The sequence below is a fragment of the Cheilinus undulatus genome, linkage group 5 (genome assembly GCF_018320785.1).
Source record: "Cheilinus undulatus linkage group 5, ASM1832078v1, whole genome shotgun sequence".
NCBI classification, from domain to species: domain Eukaryota; kingdom Metazoa; phylum Chordata; class Actinopteri; order Labriformes; family Labridae; genus Cheilinus; species Cheilinus undulatus.
Genome location: NC_054869.1, coordinates 21,370,644 through 21,387,537, shown reverse-complemented (window position 1 = coordinate 21,387,537; position 16,894 = coordinate 21,370,644). Strand labels below are relative to the sequence as shown.

The window sequence follows — 16,894 nt, the reverse complement described above, 5'->3', positions numbered from 1 at the left end:
TTCATTCATAGGGATGCACGATATTATCAGCAGTATATTGGTATCGATATTAAAATGATAATAAAATTTACGCTGATCTGTACAGCCGATAATGTGATGTTATAATCAAGCGCACGCGATGACGCCAGACGTGCGCCAACAACAAACTCAACATGTAGGCTGCGTGGAAGAATTCTGAGGTGTGGGAACAAGACAGCAAAGTAGCTGTTTGCATGGCTTGTAAAGTGCATGTGATGCAAGGAGGAGCACGACAACACGCCTTTAACACCACCAGTTTAATTCTGCATCTTTAAAACATCACCCTGATGACTACAAGGACTTTCTTAAGATAAAGAATGACAGAATGACTTCATGCCAGCGAACACTCGTTAACAGCCTCTACTTAAGACATTCGACAAAGTTGAAAAATACAGCAGCGGCCACCCTAAGATAAGGAGCTTAACAGGAAAATCATTGAATTTCTAGCTCTTGATAATCAGACTTTCAGCATGATATGGGCTTCCGCAGGCTAATGATGCATTTAAAGCCCTGCTACGTTATACCTAGCAGGCGCTTATAGCCTTACCTGAACTGCAAAACTTTGTTTCCAGTCACGTAGAGAAGCTCCTTGTTAAAGGAGTTAAATAACAAGTTAAATTCAAGTTAGATAACATCAGGCCCTATTGTGTTGAGTGCTGACATTTTTTACTCAAAAAGCATCCCACCGTGCTCATCCTGAAAAAAAGGATGTTAAATAAAGCTTTAATGTTAAATTGTATAAGGAAAACATGTTGCACAACATGTTGCTTCATAAAACATCAGTTTTTAAAGATAGCATGAGTATTAAATAAATTGAATACTTCAAAGCAATTATGAACGTACCTTCAGGCGATCTCCTCTGTGTGACTGTAGGACTGGACTTCTGATGGAAAGTAGTTCGTATAAAGTCCTTGTATGTAAAAATGAAGGCTCCTCTTCGTAATCCTTACTAAATGTTTTATAGTATAACGTTTCACTTTCCATTGGTAGAAAAGTGACCAAAAATTGGTTTAAAAAAGACACTAAATTACTGATTTGTTTACACTGCCTGATGCACTTCCTTGTTTTGCCAGATCTTGACCGGAAGGCAAAACAAAGTGATCAAAACAGAAGCAAGCAGAATGGGTTTGGGGTAGGGGGCTACATAAGGTGAATGGACGTTTAAACTCAAACATTATTTTGACAGCTTCGAAATATCCATGTTAAATTTTTAATTAAGGGTCTTGACAGAGCTTGAGCAGTTTTGCAAAGAAGAATGAAGTAAAATTGTAGTGTCGAGATGTGCAAGCCTGATTAAGACCTATCAACTAAGACTCAGTGCTGTGATTGCAGCCAAAGGTGCATCTACTAAATACTGACTTGAAGGAGGTGAATTTTTATGCTGTCACTTATTTTACATTACATATATTTATTTGATTGACATTACTTTGTAGAAATCTGTTTTCACTTTGACATCAAGGAGGTTTTTTTTTGTAAAAAAAAAAAAGAAAAAAGAAACCTCCCCAAATTATTTTAACATGAATGATTTGTAAAATCAATAAAGAGGTAGAACATCCAAGGGGGTGTATACTTGTTAGAGGTACTGTATAATCCTGTTTTTTTGATAATTGAATAAAAGGGTAAGCGGTTATCTTTACCCATCAGGGAAATCCTTAAGGAAATTGAAAAAATATAATTATAGTAAGTTAATTATGTTGTTGATGCACTGGTGGCTCATGTTGGTTTGTTGTGACTGTCCATAAAAAGACTGAGACCATGACGAGATTTTTCCACCTGCAATATGACCACATTCACCTGGTGACAGTCCCAAAATGTCACTAGATTACAGCTCACTTACTGTTGTTCTGATGTAATGTGATATTGCATTATTGCCTATCTTGGGACTTGAAATCTACAAGGAGATAGGTTTCAAATGGTGTCTGCCCTTTGTAGCAGCAGGATCTGTCCCCCCTTGGAGTCAAGATACTGGAGCTGGAGTTGTTGGCTGGTGGGACGAAAAGGTTGATCAAGTGGTGGAGGCTGGAGATAAACAGATGATGGCTGAAGATGTCGTCTGATGCTGGTTGGATGAAGAAGATGATAAATCCACAAAGACATGCTGGGGATGGGGAGGTTGAAGTCACCTGCAATGATGGCATAAATGAAGTGGGAGAAAATGCCATATTTAAAGACAGAAGCGGTATGATAGGCTAACAATAAGGGAGATGAGTATAGAGGATAGACATGACCTGGCAATGTGAATGTGTGCCTGAACAAATGCATGAAACACATAGTGAGGATGAGGAATGAAACTAGCATGCAGAATAGAGTCTACCTGCCTGAACTTCTGCTGTAGAGCTAGAGATATCACCAATTGTTGTTTGTTTCTAACCTTGCAGGTACACATTTGTCATGTGGATCCATTTTTGCAAAGCTTCAAGTTGAAATGCTTGGTCCTGGTCAGAGAATGACTGTCCCAATCAGCATTATTTGAGGAGCTGCCCTCTTGGACACTATTGTTATTCTGTTGATTCCAGCCTTATTTGGTGCGAGGATGTTTAGCAGTTGTGATCGTTAGGTTGGCTGCTATCTGGGTAGTTTTGAAGCCCACTGATGGTGGTCAGCTGCCATGAAAATGCTGCCTCAGCCTAACCTAGGATCAGTCTAGAAACAAGTTAGAAGGTCAAGATGAGGCAGGCAAACGGCAACAACACGCCCACCTTTCAGTCAACTCCATTAATAATCTTGCTGGAGGTGGGAGCTGATCCCAGATGCCATTAGGCAGGAGGCGGGGTACCACCTGGACTGGTCACTTGTCAATAACAGGGCTATACAGAGATAAACTTGCAGTCGCTCTCACACCTTTGGACATTTTAGAGTTAAGTTTAACCAAAAACTATGTCTTTGAACTCTAGGAAGAACCAGAGAACTCTCATTCAACAGACTCCATACAGAAAGGTCATGTCTGATGGCAATTTGAACAGGGCACCTTCTTGCTAAGACAGCGCTGCTAACATGCATCCCAAATTCAAAGTCATTATTCTCAGTTAGGAAATTTTAATTCACATGCTAAAAAGTATCAGGACTTTCTAAAATTTGAAATGGGAATTCTGTTTTTGGTTAGCTCCAAAAGGCTTGACTACACTCATAGTTGCATTGTGCAGCTTGATAACACGCAGACAGAGGCAAGCTGCACAAACTAAGCTGAGCGTAATGGGATAATGCAGTATGAACAACACAAAGGCCTGAATAGGATGGATGACTGAAATTGTGATTAGATTACAGGCTTCAGTTTGGTCCTACCCGTATATCAGTAATGAATGAAGGACGGATGAGAGTCAGAGTAGGAGGGCTTAAAATACTGTAAATCCTTTAGATAAGATTGGACAGTGTGGGAAGGAAGAAATGGGGGGAGAAACAAAAGACAAAAGATACAAAATTATGAAGAGAGGACATGAGAGGAGGAGGGACAGCTTTGAAGTTAGAGAGGAGTAATGGGGAAGGAGGTGTGGGTGGATGGGAGCAGAGAAGAGGCGGATTGAAGTAACAATGTGAGAGAGAAGCTCAGCGATCATCTCAGACACAACAGACAATGGGGACGCATCACCCTATCATTACTTGTTTGTTTCGCTTAGGCTGTGTTTTTCCTACTGAAACTTCCCTCATCGCTCCTTCTGACTCTTGAAACACTACTCTTTTTCATTTGATTTCCACCACTCCCTCTCAAGCATCAGTCCCTTCCTTTTTCTTTCTTGATTCCTCTACTCTTTTCATCCCAATCTGGTTCTTTTTTGCTCCTTTTCTTCTGTACTCTTTGCTACAGTACAACCCCCTCTATTTCTCCCTGCCGTTGCCCCGCTTTCCCTCCTTTCTTCACCAGCTGGCAGGCTGTGTGGGGCGGTGTGGTCCAGGGGCAGCTGAGCATGGCTAAACTGCAGTAAGATCGCAGCGTCACTGCAGAGATTACACTACTTGAGTAATGCAGCTCCACATTGTGTGGGAGAATGTGTGTGTCGTAGGGGATGGGGGAGTGTGTGTGTGCGTTTGTCATATATGGACCGAACCTGCTGCCAGCAGCAATATGAGCCACAAGTAAAGCATGTCTAACTGCTCGCTCTTATCAGGGTTTCATGGCATCACTGTATTTCATGCAAATTATCTCCAGTCTTTAATGTAATGAAGGTTGTATCATTACTGCTGCTGAGTGAGTCATTTTAATGCCTGCACTCTAAGCCCTACAATAGGTTACTTTCATATAGATTGCATTGAAATCCTGCCCCCACTGATGTGACTTAAAGATGACAAAAAGCTTCAATCCTTCTTTCTGCGGAGGTGGCAGAAGACGGAGGCATGAATCCGATCAAACTGACACGATGTAGTACAAATGTGATTACACGCCGCTCAGTGTAAAGGAGCTGATGACAGCGGAGCAAAGAGGGAACTAAAGCAAATAAATGAGGAGGGGAAGTTATGAGGGTAGGAAAAGGAGGAGAAATGGGAAAAGGGATCAAGGCAAGAATGGTGAAGGAGAAGCTAAGGATGGAGTAAAGGTTTGGAAGAGATCAATGTAATCATGCAGAGATTACAGATAGAGTAGAAAAACATCAAACAGCATCACTGTATCACACACAAGCCACATTGTTGAATGATAGTATCGTCATTATGAATAAAACAGGATGTTTTTTTTGTGCGATGCTGAAACAGTTTGCACTGCTAGGAGCAAAGAGCACAAAGGCATGAAATCAGAGAAGAGGTCGTGATGCAGCTCAGCACTCCCACGGCTCTCAGGGGGCTCCTCTGAATGTGACAGGACAGAAAACACTGCGCCAGGGCCTCCCCCTTCCTCCCATTTCCACCTCACTCTCCACTCTACCTGACAGTAACTGAACTCTCCTCCCTTTTCACCCCTTTTTTTCCCCCATTCACAGCTTTCACTCGTTCTCCTGTTGCTTTCTTATTTATGCCTGCTACAGTTTGGTTGTCTCCCTCATGAAGTTCTCACAGGGTCAGACAGAAAATATTGCATGCGATTACAGTATTTTTCTGTGTTTTTTTATGGTGTATATTTAGTCTTTTTTAGATGAAACACCCACTCTGTGGGGGTTAGAATGGTACCTCTGATTGGCTGGATATTTTTCATTCCTGGAGATTTGTTTTTGACACTTCAGCAGCGTGTCAGTGGGCAAAACCTTTTGCCCCTCTCTGACAAAGACATCTGTCACATTGTCATCCTCTGAAGGTGCTCAAAGACGTCGTGGGTCATAAAGTCTAAAGTCTATTTCAAACACCCTTCTCACCTTTTTGACCAGTGTAAGGATATTTTGCATCTGATATTTGCCTCAGAAAGGTAACATTTTTTATAAGTCAATACATACTACCCTTAATGCATCAGATTTATATTTTGGTCCTAAAACCAGACTGAATCAGCTGTCCGCAGGCCTGAAGTTAGACCTGCATTTATAGCCCTGATAAATCAATGGCAAGACATTATTGGCTGATAGCACTCAGGAGAAGGGTTTCATTAATCAGAATACTGTGGCTGATGTTCCTGTGATCCAGCCTTTTCATTTCCAATATGTTCAGTATTGACTGACTGACTCAGTCAGATGAAATGTTGAGACATTTTGTGGTTGATGTATGATATATTGTGAAGCTGAAACAGATTTCTGAACAGAACTGGTGTGTGATGGTCATTCACTGAATCACAGAGAATGCACGTCATTAGATTCATACTCTATCTGATTTATTTCTGGGCTCAAAAGTGCAGTCAGTTCAAGCTTTGCAGTATGTTTTATTAAGAAAATTGATGAGATGGAGAAAGGAAAGCACAGCTATGTTTGCTGAATGCTATGATTTTTTTCTCTGGGCCAGACATTAAAACATTTTATAAAAGATTTGAGCTTGAGAAGAGCTTTTGGGTTGTCACTCAAGTTATCAATTCTATAGTCAGTACACCGTGATGTATGTAAATATAAATAAAGAGGATAAATGATAAATGAAATGATACACTCAGACACACAATTAAGTGTTGAAGGAGATAGTTTATCATCCCATTCTCCTTGTATTGGTCGTTGATCAGGCTTGTTTATTTCTAGACTATTGAAGCCAAAAAATACATGACTCTTGGCAGACACAATGATTGCTCACCTTAATCTCCAAAGAGGGGTTTTGGCTCACTTTGGCCAACTATACAAGGTATGGCTATTAGATAATGACATTGCACTCATGAAGATAAAATCACGTGGTTCACAGCCACACTGAGTGTTATATAAAGGTTGGGTATTCACGCACAACTGCTGTAAGTTTCCAATAAATAACATCTTTAGGTCACTGCTAGCTACTGAGTAAAGTGCACATGTTTCTTCTAGGGATGGGACCGATCCGATCCAATATCGGTATCGGGTCTGATATGGACACAATTAATAGATCAGATCCAAGTGACCGATCCAAATCCATCCTACAGTTTGCAGTAGACCATGAATGCACCGCTGTCTAACACAAGACAGTCTGTGTGTAACTGAGTTAGGATTAGTTAGGATGTTCTTAGGGGTATAATAACCTAGTAGATTAAACGTAAATCTATATTTAGAAGGGTCAAAACTAGTCTAAATATGAGAGAACACAAAGAAAAGTGGGTGTGACGTTAGCCTTCATTCCTTTTTGCAGATTAGTATCGTGCTTTGATATTTGACCTCTTTTCACTTCGGGTGAGTAGTCATACGTGAGTTTAACCCTCGACAGCCCACATACCACTTTATTTCAATTTACTACTTTGGAAAACTGTCATACCGCGGTCTTCCTACTATATGCTAACAGGTTAGCCATTAGCCACCGCCGTCCTCATTGTTTACATCCGGTGAAGGGTCAGAGAGGAAGGCTGCGGCCAATAAATGAAGCTACAGCGGTCTCTAGTAGCGGGAGGTCCATTAAAGAGCAGTATAGACAGGGATTTATAACTTATACTCAGTTGTTGTTGTTTTTTGGATAATGCTGATATTTATTTTTAGTAGTAGTTCAAATAAATTTGTTTGGAATACATTTAAATTCATTAAATGTATTCATTTTTGTATTTTTTTGCTTTTTAATAAGAGCTGGGTGGTTTACTACAGCCTCATGTAACCTCACACATTATACCAACAACAATTAAAAAAAAAAAAAATATATATATATATATATGTATATATATATATATATATATATATATATATCTTGAAATCAGTATCGGTATCGGCACATATTTATTGGCATCAGATTGGAACTGAAAAAAAGTGGATCGTTGCATCCCTAGTTTCTGCTAAGGCGACAGAAAATGTTTGGCTTTAAAGTCGAGCAAAGCATTAACTTTTGGTGAAATGGAACAAAACAGCAACTGAATCTTTTCATACATTAGCTGAGTTGTATGGGAGAACACTGCATGTCGCGTGCATGTGTGTATGAATGGAATAAAAGTTATTGTGAAGGCAGAGAGGATGTCCAAGATAATCAACATTAAATTAATTATAAAAATGATAGGAGAAATTGTCTCCATTGATACAGAGACAGTTTGGTAAATTTTGCATTAAAATTTGAACATGACAAAGGTTTGTGCCAAAGTTGTCCCCAAAACTTCTGACTCCTCTTCAAAAGGAAAAACACAAGCAAATTTGTCAAGACACTTTGAGACAAATGAAAGGAAAACCAAATACTTCAGAAGGAGTGATTCCATGCGGTGAAGCCTGAATCTTCCAATATGATCCTGAGACAACAAGGCAGTCAGTGCATTGGAAAACTCCATCATCATCAACACAGTAAGACCAAACAGTTTGGATTGTTAACAAAATGAGTTGTGTGAACTTAAAAAAAATGCAAAATACCTGTTTCAACTCTATCTTTCTGAGCTGATAGAACACATTTTTAATTTTTTAGAAATTAGTAATCATTTGCTCTAAGTGGTTTTTGCCATTGTGCTCAAATAATTTGACAATCATCCCTTAATCTGCAGTTTTTCCAGAATGCCTGGGCATTGGACACTTTTGCAACATGAGCAAAGTTACTCAGTTAGAGAAGTCCTGCCTTTAGTTTTGTTTTAAAGCACCAGTAAAGCTAAAAGCATGTTTATTGGATGATATCACTGGTTCAGACAGTGCTTTCATCAGAAATGATCATCAGCTCTATAGCACTTTAGCATCTACCTTATGCACTTTAACTGCAGTAATCCTAGCAGCTATATGCAGCTATATGACTTTGTTTATGACTTTGTTTATTCCTGGTCAGTCTTAAACAAAGTCATATAGCCATCTTCAGTGTTGTTTGTGGGTCTATGTGTAATGTTGTACTGTTTATGTTGTTTGGTCTCTCTGTGTTGTCTGAGTTTATTTGTATTTTATTCTTATAATGTACATGTTTGATGTTCACTTTTTGTATGTTTACCATCAACCTACAATCTGGCACATTTATATGCCCATGTTAATCAATGTGTTATATAAGTGTTAAGTAGATAAAAATGCAGTAAAAAGAATTCAAAGAAATATTTTATTGTGTCATTCTTACTCGGGCACATTTGAGCACTGATGAGTGCAAAATTAAACATTCTGTCCTCTCATATCAACACTTAAACCTTTTTAAGCTCTGAAGTATTCTCAGAGAAAACTTTGGTGAATGTCAAAATGTTCTTAAAAATGGAGAAAGAGAGTTTTAAGAACAAATTTCCCCCTGAGAACGGTTTGTGAATAAGGCCCATTATCTCAATAGAGTAAAGTAAATCATGTTTACTTCAAAAATTAGAATATTGTTATCTCTGATGATGCATCTGTTTAAATACAGAAAAACAGCCAAGTACTGCTTGAATCAGGATAGAAAAGCCCAACTCAGGAATAAACAGTCACTAGAAATGCCCTGTGATTGTGACAGTGAGTCAGCGGGACTGTTTCAACCTTAGATTTTAACCTTAGATTTTACTGCAGTGTACTAACTGCTTGGTTTGAATCCAAACTGAAAATGAGACTGTATCGCCCTGGCATTACACTGAAAGTGTGGTCTGACTCATAACCAAATGCAAAAAAAACCCTTGGGTTGAAAAAGGCTGAAGTTTGGGTGGAGCTATGCACCATCATTTTCAGACACGGCAGGTTAACGATTCACTAACCACCTCTTTGTCTTCAGATTATGAGACAGGCCTCGTATTATTATGGGTTGTCTGTGTTTTTATACCATATTTTTGAGTTAAATTACACTACAGTACCCTCTTCTCCTTTCCCGGCCCTGGTGACATCATGCTCAGAGATACCGTGCAGCAAGTCAGACAGAACATCGATAAATTCATTACGTAATGGACTGTCCTGAGAGGATAGTGCTCATTACTCAACAGTTTTATTGCTCTTTTTTAAACGACATTGAAGCAGTAAGAATCAGAGGCTCCTTCTTTGTCTTTAAGTTTTGTCTGTTTTGTAGAAGGCTGAAACTTAATGAAAGCCTCTGGATGTTTGGATGCATGACAATTAAATGGGAGGCCAGTGGGTGTTTGCCTGCGCCTCGTATATCCAGCGTCTCCTTAATGAAGCAAATGTGAACTGTGCATAGTCTGAAGATGTCAGTTAAATTTAGAATTGAATTTATGACACCTTCAGGGTGAGTATCTCAATGGCTGCCAAATGTGACAGATAGCTGGGGTTTGACCCCGAAGCGAGAGAGTCAAACAGATATCAGCTCACAGCAGAGGAGGAGAGACCTGACTGCAGACATTACAGAGAGGAAATGCATCTTGCTATTAAGATTATCTTAATGGGGTGAACAAAGTGTCCCTTCGGCTGAGTCATACCACCATGTATGACTGCATCTTACAAGTTTTCTTCACTCCTCTAATCCTTTATTGTGTCCAAAAAATATCTGCAATATTATCTGTAATCTATTCCATGTTAAAGCCTAAAATAGAAACCTCAAAGATGTATTTCTAAATAGAGAGGCTTCAGACAACACAATACAACATATAAAGACTAACACAGTAATAATGGGCTCCTCTCTCCAGAGCAGAATCATGATGATCAGAGAGAGAAATCGATACTGTTTTGTTGCCACATTGATCCCATTTGTGACGAGAGAGATTAAAGAGAGCAGCGGGCCCTTTTGTAAAGTCACCCTGTGTTACTGTCCGCATTTGTCTCCTCATTGATCAGAGCCTGTTTTCAGTCTTTAACAATCTGTATTTACTTCTCAAGCCAAGAGTTTTTCTACTGGTGGTCAAATTCACCGTCCTCTAAGAGCGCTCCTATTTTAAGGCTCTACGGAAAGTAAAAGCGGCATCATTATCTTTAAGTTTAACATCCCATATGGAGTCATCCATCCAGTGTAATTTCCAATTCAGTGATTAACATTGAGGCCCAAGCTTCACATTGCTTCACTGAAATGGCACCATAACTTAAACATTGTTTGACAAAGTGTCAGTGTCCATCGGCACTGGGAGATCTTTTTAAATTATTATTTTCCAATGACACTCTCACCCCAATTAATACAACTTTTTATGTGTGTTGAGAGATAATTAAAAATAAAATGCAAATCTGTGGGGGTCATTACAGTTCAAACTGCCTCTATACAGAGTATCTTCATTGCTCTTTGAGTGTGCATTAATTGTATTTGGCTAAAATGCTTTAAAAGCAGAGCTGTAGCTGGAAACTTTGTGGCGACATCTGTTGTCCACCAAGTATTCAAACTAGTGCTGTCAAATTAATGTGTTAATTTCTATTAACTAATCACACAAAAAATGTGATAAAAATTTTAATCACACTGACGTCATACATCACTGTTTTTTTACAACTATTTTTCCACCATAGTGTTGTGAACTCGATGAAAGAACAAGCTAATCATTTCATAGTATTTTGATTATTATTACTAAATCTTGGAAGCTCATATTGCATATTTCTATATTGCTGTTATTACATCCTGGTCACTTTATGATAGTGCTTTGCCCTCCATACAGCTGAGAAATAACAGAAATAAACAGTGATTTCTAACACCAACGTGAGACGTGTGTTATCTTGTTTATTAGAAACATGGAGAAGTGCTTTAAAGAGAGCTTACTTTAATCAAGAACCATAGAGCAGGTGTTTCATCATGCTCAGGTGTGCCAAATATGTTTCCCTGTTAAAAAAAATCTAAGCTCTGTCACTTTCTCTCTCAGTTCTAAAGAAAAAAACAGATTCATGAGTCTGTGTAGTTTCTGTCTTTAATGAATGTGTTTTTCAGCATTGTGCCGGAGTGAGCGTTTGTGTTATACAGCAGAAGTGATGTGATGGGGGGGCTGAATTTTGTAGAAAATCAGTACATATTTATGATTTTTTTATAGCACCAGTTTCACCAGTACACCCAAGAAGTCTTCTGGGAGGTAATGAAGGACAATTAGTGCAATGATTGGTGTGCACAACATGACAGACACACAGACAGACATGCCACCAATTATAATAGTAAGATATTATTTTGTACATCTGAAATATATCCACCATCCAGGATTACTTTAAAATGACACCCTCCCCCTCCCTACCTGTGTTTGTGTGTGCCTCTCCAGACACACACAGAGTGGCGAGCACTCACCCACATACAGACGTGCTGCAGTACTTTGTGCAAAATGTTGAATTTACCTATTGGTGTGAAGACTCCCCTCTTAAAAAGGTTACTTCTGTTGCTACTTCAAAAGTCGGGCTGAACGATTTGGGAAAATAATCTAATTGCACTTTTTTTTCCCAGTAGAAAACCTGTATCATTCTCTATTACAATGAACATAATTTTTGGCAGATTGAAATAAGGCAATTTTGCAAAAATACATAATTGTGATTATTATTATAACTCTTTGCAAATTCAATATGAATTGTTGTATTGAAGGAATGATGATTTTCAATATTCCTACGTGATTAAATTTTATGACTTGTATTACCACAAAACATTGCAAATAATTTAAAGAGCAAAATTAAAAAAAAAACACTAAATGACTTGACAAAAGTTATTTCAATTCAAGACAGCTGATATAATTTGAGAGGTGTTTGTAAGTTCACTGTACAAAAGGTGAAAACAGTATGAAAAGGAGAATCGTTTCTATTGTTTGAGTTAAATGATACCAACTTAAATTTTCAACCATGTAATTCACTTTTGATTTTCAAGAAATCTGTTTTTAAAGCTATTGTTGAGGTCTACATGTGTGATTAATTTATCTGAAATTGGCAGCTAAAATTGCTAAGAATGTGGGATAGGCTTTTATAACCAGTTTACTTTTGCCTTTGCTTTTTCAGTCATTACTTGACACTTGACTATGTACTTTGCTGGAAATGTTTACACAGTGTGAAATGTTCAGAGTTTGTGTTATGACTGAATAAGACTACTACTACTACAAGCTGGTTAAAGATAATTTGCCATGTAGCTAAATACCCACACATTAATCTCAGCAGTTATGTCATAAAAAGAGTTTAAAGCTTCAATGATAAACTTTCTGTTCCAGAGGGGACTTTGGCGCCCCCTCTGGACAAAGCTGTATAACTTATCTCTTTAATGATTTTGTTCTTTTTAAGTTTTAATGGTGTTTCTTGCTGTAAATATTTGCTTTGAGAATGTCAAGAAAGTATTATGTAGGCAGCATATTGTTAGTCATCACATCTGACACCTACACTGAGGCAGCAATGTAAGACTTCAGACTTAAAACCATCCATTCATTTTTTGTACCACTTACTCCATTCGTGGGGTCGTGGGGTGGCTGGAGCCTATCCCAGTTGTCACTGGATGAGAGGTGGGGTACACCCTGGACTGGTTGCCAGTCAATCACAGGGCTGACATATAGAGACAGACAAACCAGGCATTCTCACACTCACATATACGGACAATTTAGAGTCACCAATTATCCTAATGAGCATATCTTTGGTGAAACAACCCATGCATTCATGGGGAGAATGTGCAAACTCCACACAGAAGCAAACCAGGAACCTTGCTGTGATGCAACAGTGCTAATTAGGCCTGTGCATAAATCGGTTTTATCGATTGATTCAAATTTTTTTGTTAGGGTGAATTAAAAAATAAAAATCTAGATTTTCCAATATTCCTCCACGCTCCTCTTTCTCTCCCCCTGGGCTCCCGTAGTTTACACCTTCCCCCTCCTTCACCACAGCAATGCACACACAACAGCACAGCTACCGGGGCAAATCCAGAGTTTCGTCCCATAAGAACTGTATATTTTCGTCAGCTGCTAGGACTTGGTTCAGGTTTGCAGCTTTGGACCATGAACACACCACAGCACGCTGCAATTTTTGTTTAAAAGCTGTGGCAACTAAAGGAAGCAGCACGGCATATATATGTCAACATCTCAATCAAAGACATGCAGCCAAGTGGCGAAAGTGTGTCTCACTACGGAATAGACAAGACCACTACATCCATCAAACACACACTTAAAGCACTGAAATCTAGTGGTGGGCTAGGGTAAACCAGTACCAATACTGTCAACTGTAAAAATATTGCCACGTGATGGATTTCTGCATTGTCGACATTACCAGTTTCTAAATGGGTGCGTTCAGTTGTAGAGCCCACGCAAGGCATGACGCAGCCACTGGCTAGTAAAGTGATGGGAAACGGCTCATTTTGAGTCCAGTCAGCAGTAAGTTTTGCTCTAGCAGTAAAAGCAGCCACATAACTAACTGAATGTCATTCACTGTTTCTGTATTTAAATTGTAATACAGTAAACAGGTTAAACCTGTGTTTTCCTCTCTTAGTTTAATGTCTGTAATAATATTGACCATGTTCGCTTTGCAGAGCATATCTGTCGGTCTGCCTGGGGCTTTAACACAAACTGGGTTGCCTCAGTTTGTTTTTAGCTCAGCACTGCAGTGATTCTGCTTAAACAACAATTTGAAATGTGTTTAAACTCCTGACTCACTTAATAAGTCAATGTTCAGTCCTAGAGGCGAGCTGCATTAAACAAGACAGAGATGTATGAAGAAATGCAGCTGTAAACACTGCACTTTGCAGAAAGTCACTGGTACCGCTGCAGAAACTTAGTTAAACAATGATAAAAATGTTACTTCCGACAGTTCCTTCACAATAAAAGTCTGTAGCTGTTGCTATTTATTAATGGCTTTTATTGTGAACGCCCCAATGGGAAATAAGGTGTGGTCAATTGCAGCTTGACTCATCTCAGCATTACAGAAGTGAAACCTAAAACTATAGGAGCAGTACCACAATATTGAACTTACACAAACAAATATAAAAAAAATCATGTTATGCTCAGATTGAATTCTGTATGCCATCACAAGTTTCTGCAAATAATGGCAGCCTTTCTGTGTTGATGTAAACTCTCCTTGCAGTAAAAAGGTGCATTTTTGAGACCAAATCACAGCTTGCTCTTACCCAAGAAGAAAATTCAGTTGATATTTGTTACAGGCAATTCATAAAATAAATGAAAAACATGCTTTTAATTTTTTGGTCGTTTGTGTTTTTTAAACAAGGATAAGAAAAAATAGTTTAAAATCGCCAATTTCAATTTTTTTTATACAGAAATCGGGGTTAGATTTTTAGGCCATATCACCCAGGCCTAGCGCTAACCCCTGTGCTGCTGTGCAGCCTGACTTCAGACTTACGAATTGATTTAAATAAATAGTCAGTCTTTATGCTGATAGTCTGCTTTACTTTTTGAGTTCATAAATTGGCATCAGAATTAGTTTCATTCTGATTCATAACCACCTGAAAACCCCATAAAGGAGCTTTAAGGGGAGTTTTGCTGGGTGTATATATGAGCCAGGTTGTGAATGGTTAGCTTAGTTAGCCTAATCATCTTCTCAAGAAAAAATATGTTTGAAGCTTGTTTTTACTGCCCTTTTTTGGTATGAAAGTCCTAAACAAACTATTTGGAAAAAAGTATCATGTACAAAAACCTGACACCTTTCCCGTTTTGTTTTTTTCCCAGGCAGTGTTGTTTACTTGGGAATGATGGTTGGAGCTTTCTTCTGGGGCGGTATGTCCGATAAAGTAGGACGCAGACAGTGCCTCCTCATTTGCATGTCCACCAACGGCTTCTTCGCCTTCCTGTCATCTTTTGTCCAGGGATACGGCCTTTTCCTCCTCTGTCGTCTGGTGGCGGGCTTTGGGTAAGTCTGATAAAGTGGAGATCACTTTGAGACCGGCGAGGCGTGACAAGCCATCAGTTTAGATGATTTGTGAAATGTCAGTTCAAATGGTAGGCTACACTGTCGCCCCTCAAAATCTCCCTCTGTAGCAAAAGAAGGGTCATATAATCAGTGAAAGTAAAAATCAATCAGTTAAATCAATAAGGTTTGTTACTCTCCTAATCATTACTCCCTGTGATCATGTCCAGTTATTAACTTTAAAGTATCTAACTTTAATTGTTATTTTAATCCTCTCATAACCACTGTTTTAACACAGAGGGTTAACTTTTCATGTTAGTATGTGTTTTCTGTCTTTCAGACATCATAAATCTAATCCTTCTTTGCACTGCTGTGAACCTCTGTAAAAGCTACTGCTAATGTCCAAGATGCCACAGCCACTGACACATAAATAAAAACACTAACATTTTCTTAACATACCCAGTGTGTAATAAACATTGCAATTCTTTTACCACATAGAAACATATTGTAGCAGTAATTTGTTCAAACCTCTTTCTCGGTAGAGTAACCGTTCCTTTTAGAGCTAATTCAATAATTGCGTCTGCAGCACATTCTCCCCAGAGACGTTCAGAGTAATTGAAAAGGTTATCCAAACTGCCAATGCCACTTGTGCCCCTGAATCATGAGAAATGAGGATTTTTTTATTATTATGTGTGGAGAAAATATGCCTAGCTGTGTGATTTTTTTTGCTTACTTAGCTGACTTAGTTGTTTTAGCAGAGAACCATTCTTTTTAAATGGAAAACATTTCAAGAACACTTCCCAGAACCAAATGGCGGAATAAGTCTATTAGAATTTAAAAGGGAGGCATGTTGTGCACATCACAATTTCACTGGAAATATCATACTTATTTTTCAACTGAAAGAATATAATAAGGTCTGAGGAATTAAAATATCTAATTGTGAAAAAAATGGTTAAAAGAAAATGCCTCAATTGGACCTTATACTACTTAACACCAGTGCAAAGTCTCAATGGCATCATCCAGAGATCTTTAGAGCAGAGTGCTGAAGCTCAGTGTTGGCATTCTCCATACCGGAAATGTTGTCTAAAGCTGAATTTAAGTCACTTTAGCAGCACAAAAAGATGTGAAGTTGAGGCAGGCCTCAAGCCCTTTGGCAGACAGCTACAACATACTCACTTGTCAGTCAGATCAGCCACATAATTATTAGGGCTGTTAACATTAACACATTAACTCTTGTGATTAATCTTGAAGCCTTTATGCGATAAAAAATAACAACGCAATTTAATCATATGACTAAGTTTGACCATAATTTGCTCCCGTAGTCCTCCACTGCGAATGTTTACATGCCTTGGGGTGAAGAGGTCGGAGGTGGGTCAGACACAGCCAGCAGTGATGAGTGAGGAGACAGACCCAGATCTGCTTAACGGGAATTTTCTTTTAAAAAAACTGGCGAATGTAAGTTAAGATACAACCAAAATTGTGGGTACATACTGCAGTGATGAACTATCTTTACACCGAAGCACAATGAGCCTTTAGTTCCACCTTTCGAGCAAAGCACATCTTTGCTAATGTTAGCAAAGATGTTAACAACAATACGGGGTCAAGCAATGGTCAGACCACTCTCTTTAGCTGCTTCAGGACAGGTTTCTTCTTCAGCTGCTCAGATAAATGCTGAAAAGTGCTCCCAAACTTTGAGCAAGTCCTGTTTGTTAACAATATCAATCCAGTGTAGAAATCTGCGGTGGAATTGGCCAAATTGAAGTTAATCAGCGACTTTACGAGCTGAAGACGGGAAATATGATGTGTTCTGG

The 16,894-nt window shown here is 38.7% G+C and overlaps 1 protein-coding gene across 1 annotated transcript in view; it reads left to right on the top strand.

Annotated features, from left to right (window-relative positions):
- Positions 1 to 16,894, top strand: part of sv2ca (synaptic vesicle glycoprotein 2Ca) — a 51,421-nt gene that overhangs the window by 14,661 nt on the left and 19,866 nt on the right. The window contains exon 4 of the mRNA XM_041788059.1: positions 14,906 to 15,086. Coding sequence (XP_041643993.1) covers positions 14,906 to 15,086 — 181 coding nt within the window. The remainder of the gene's footprint in view (positions 1 to 14,905; positions 15,087 to 16,894) is intronic.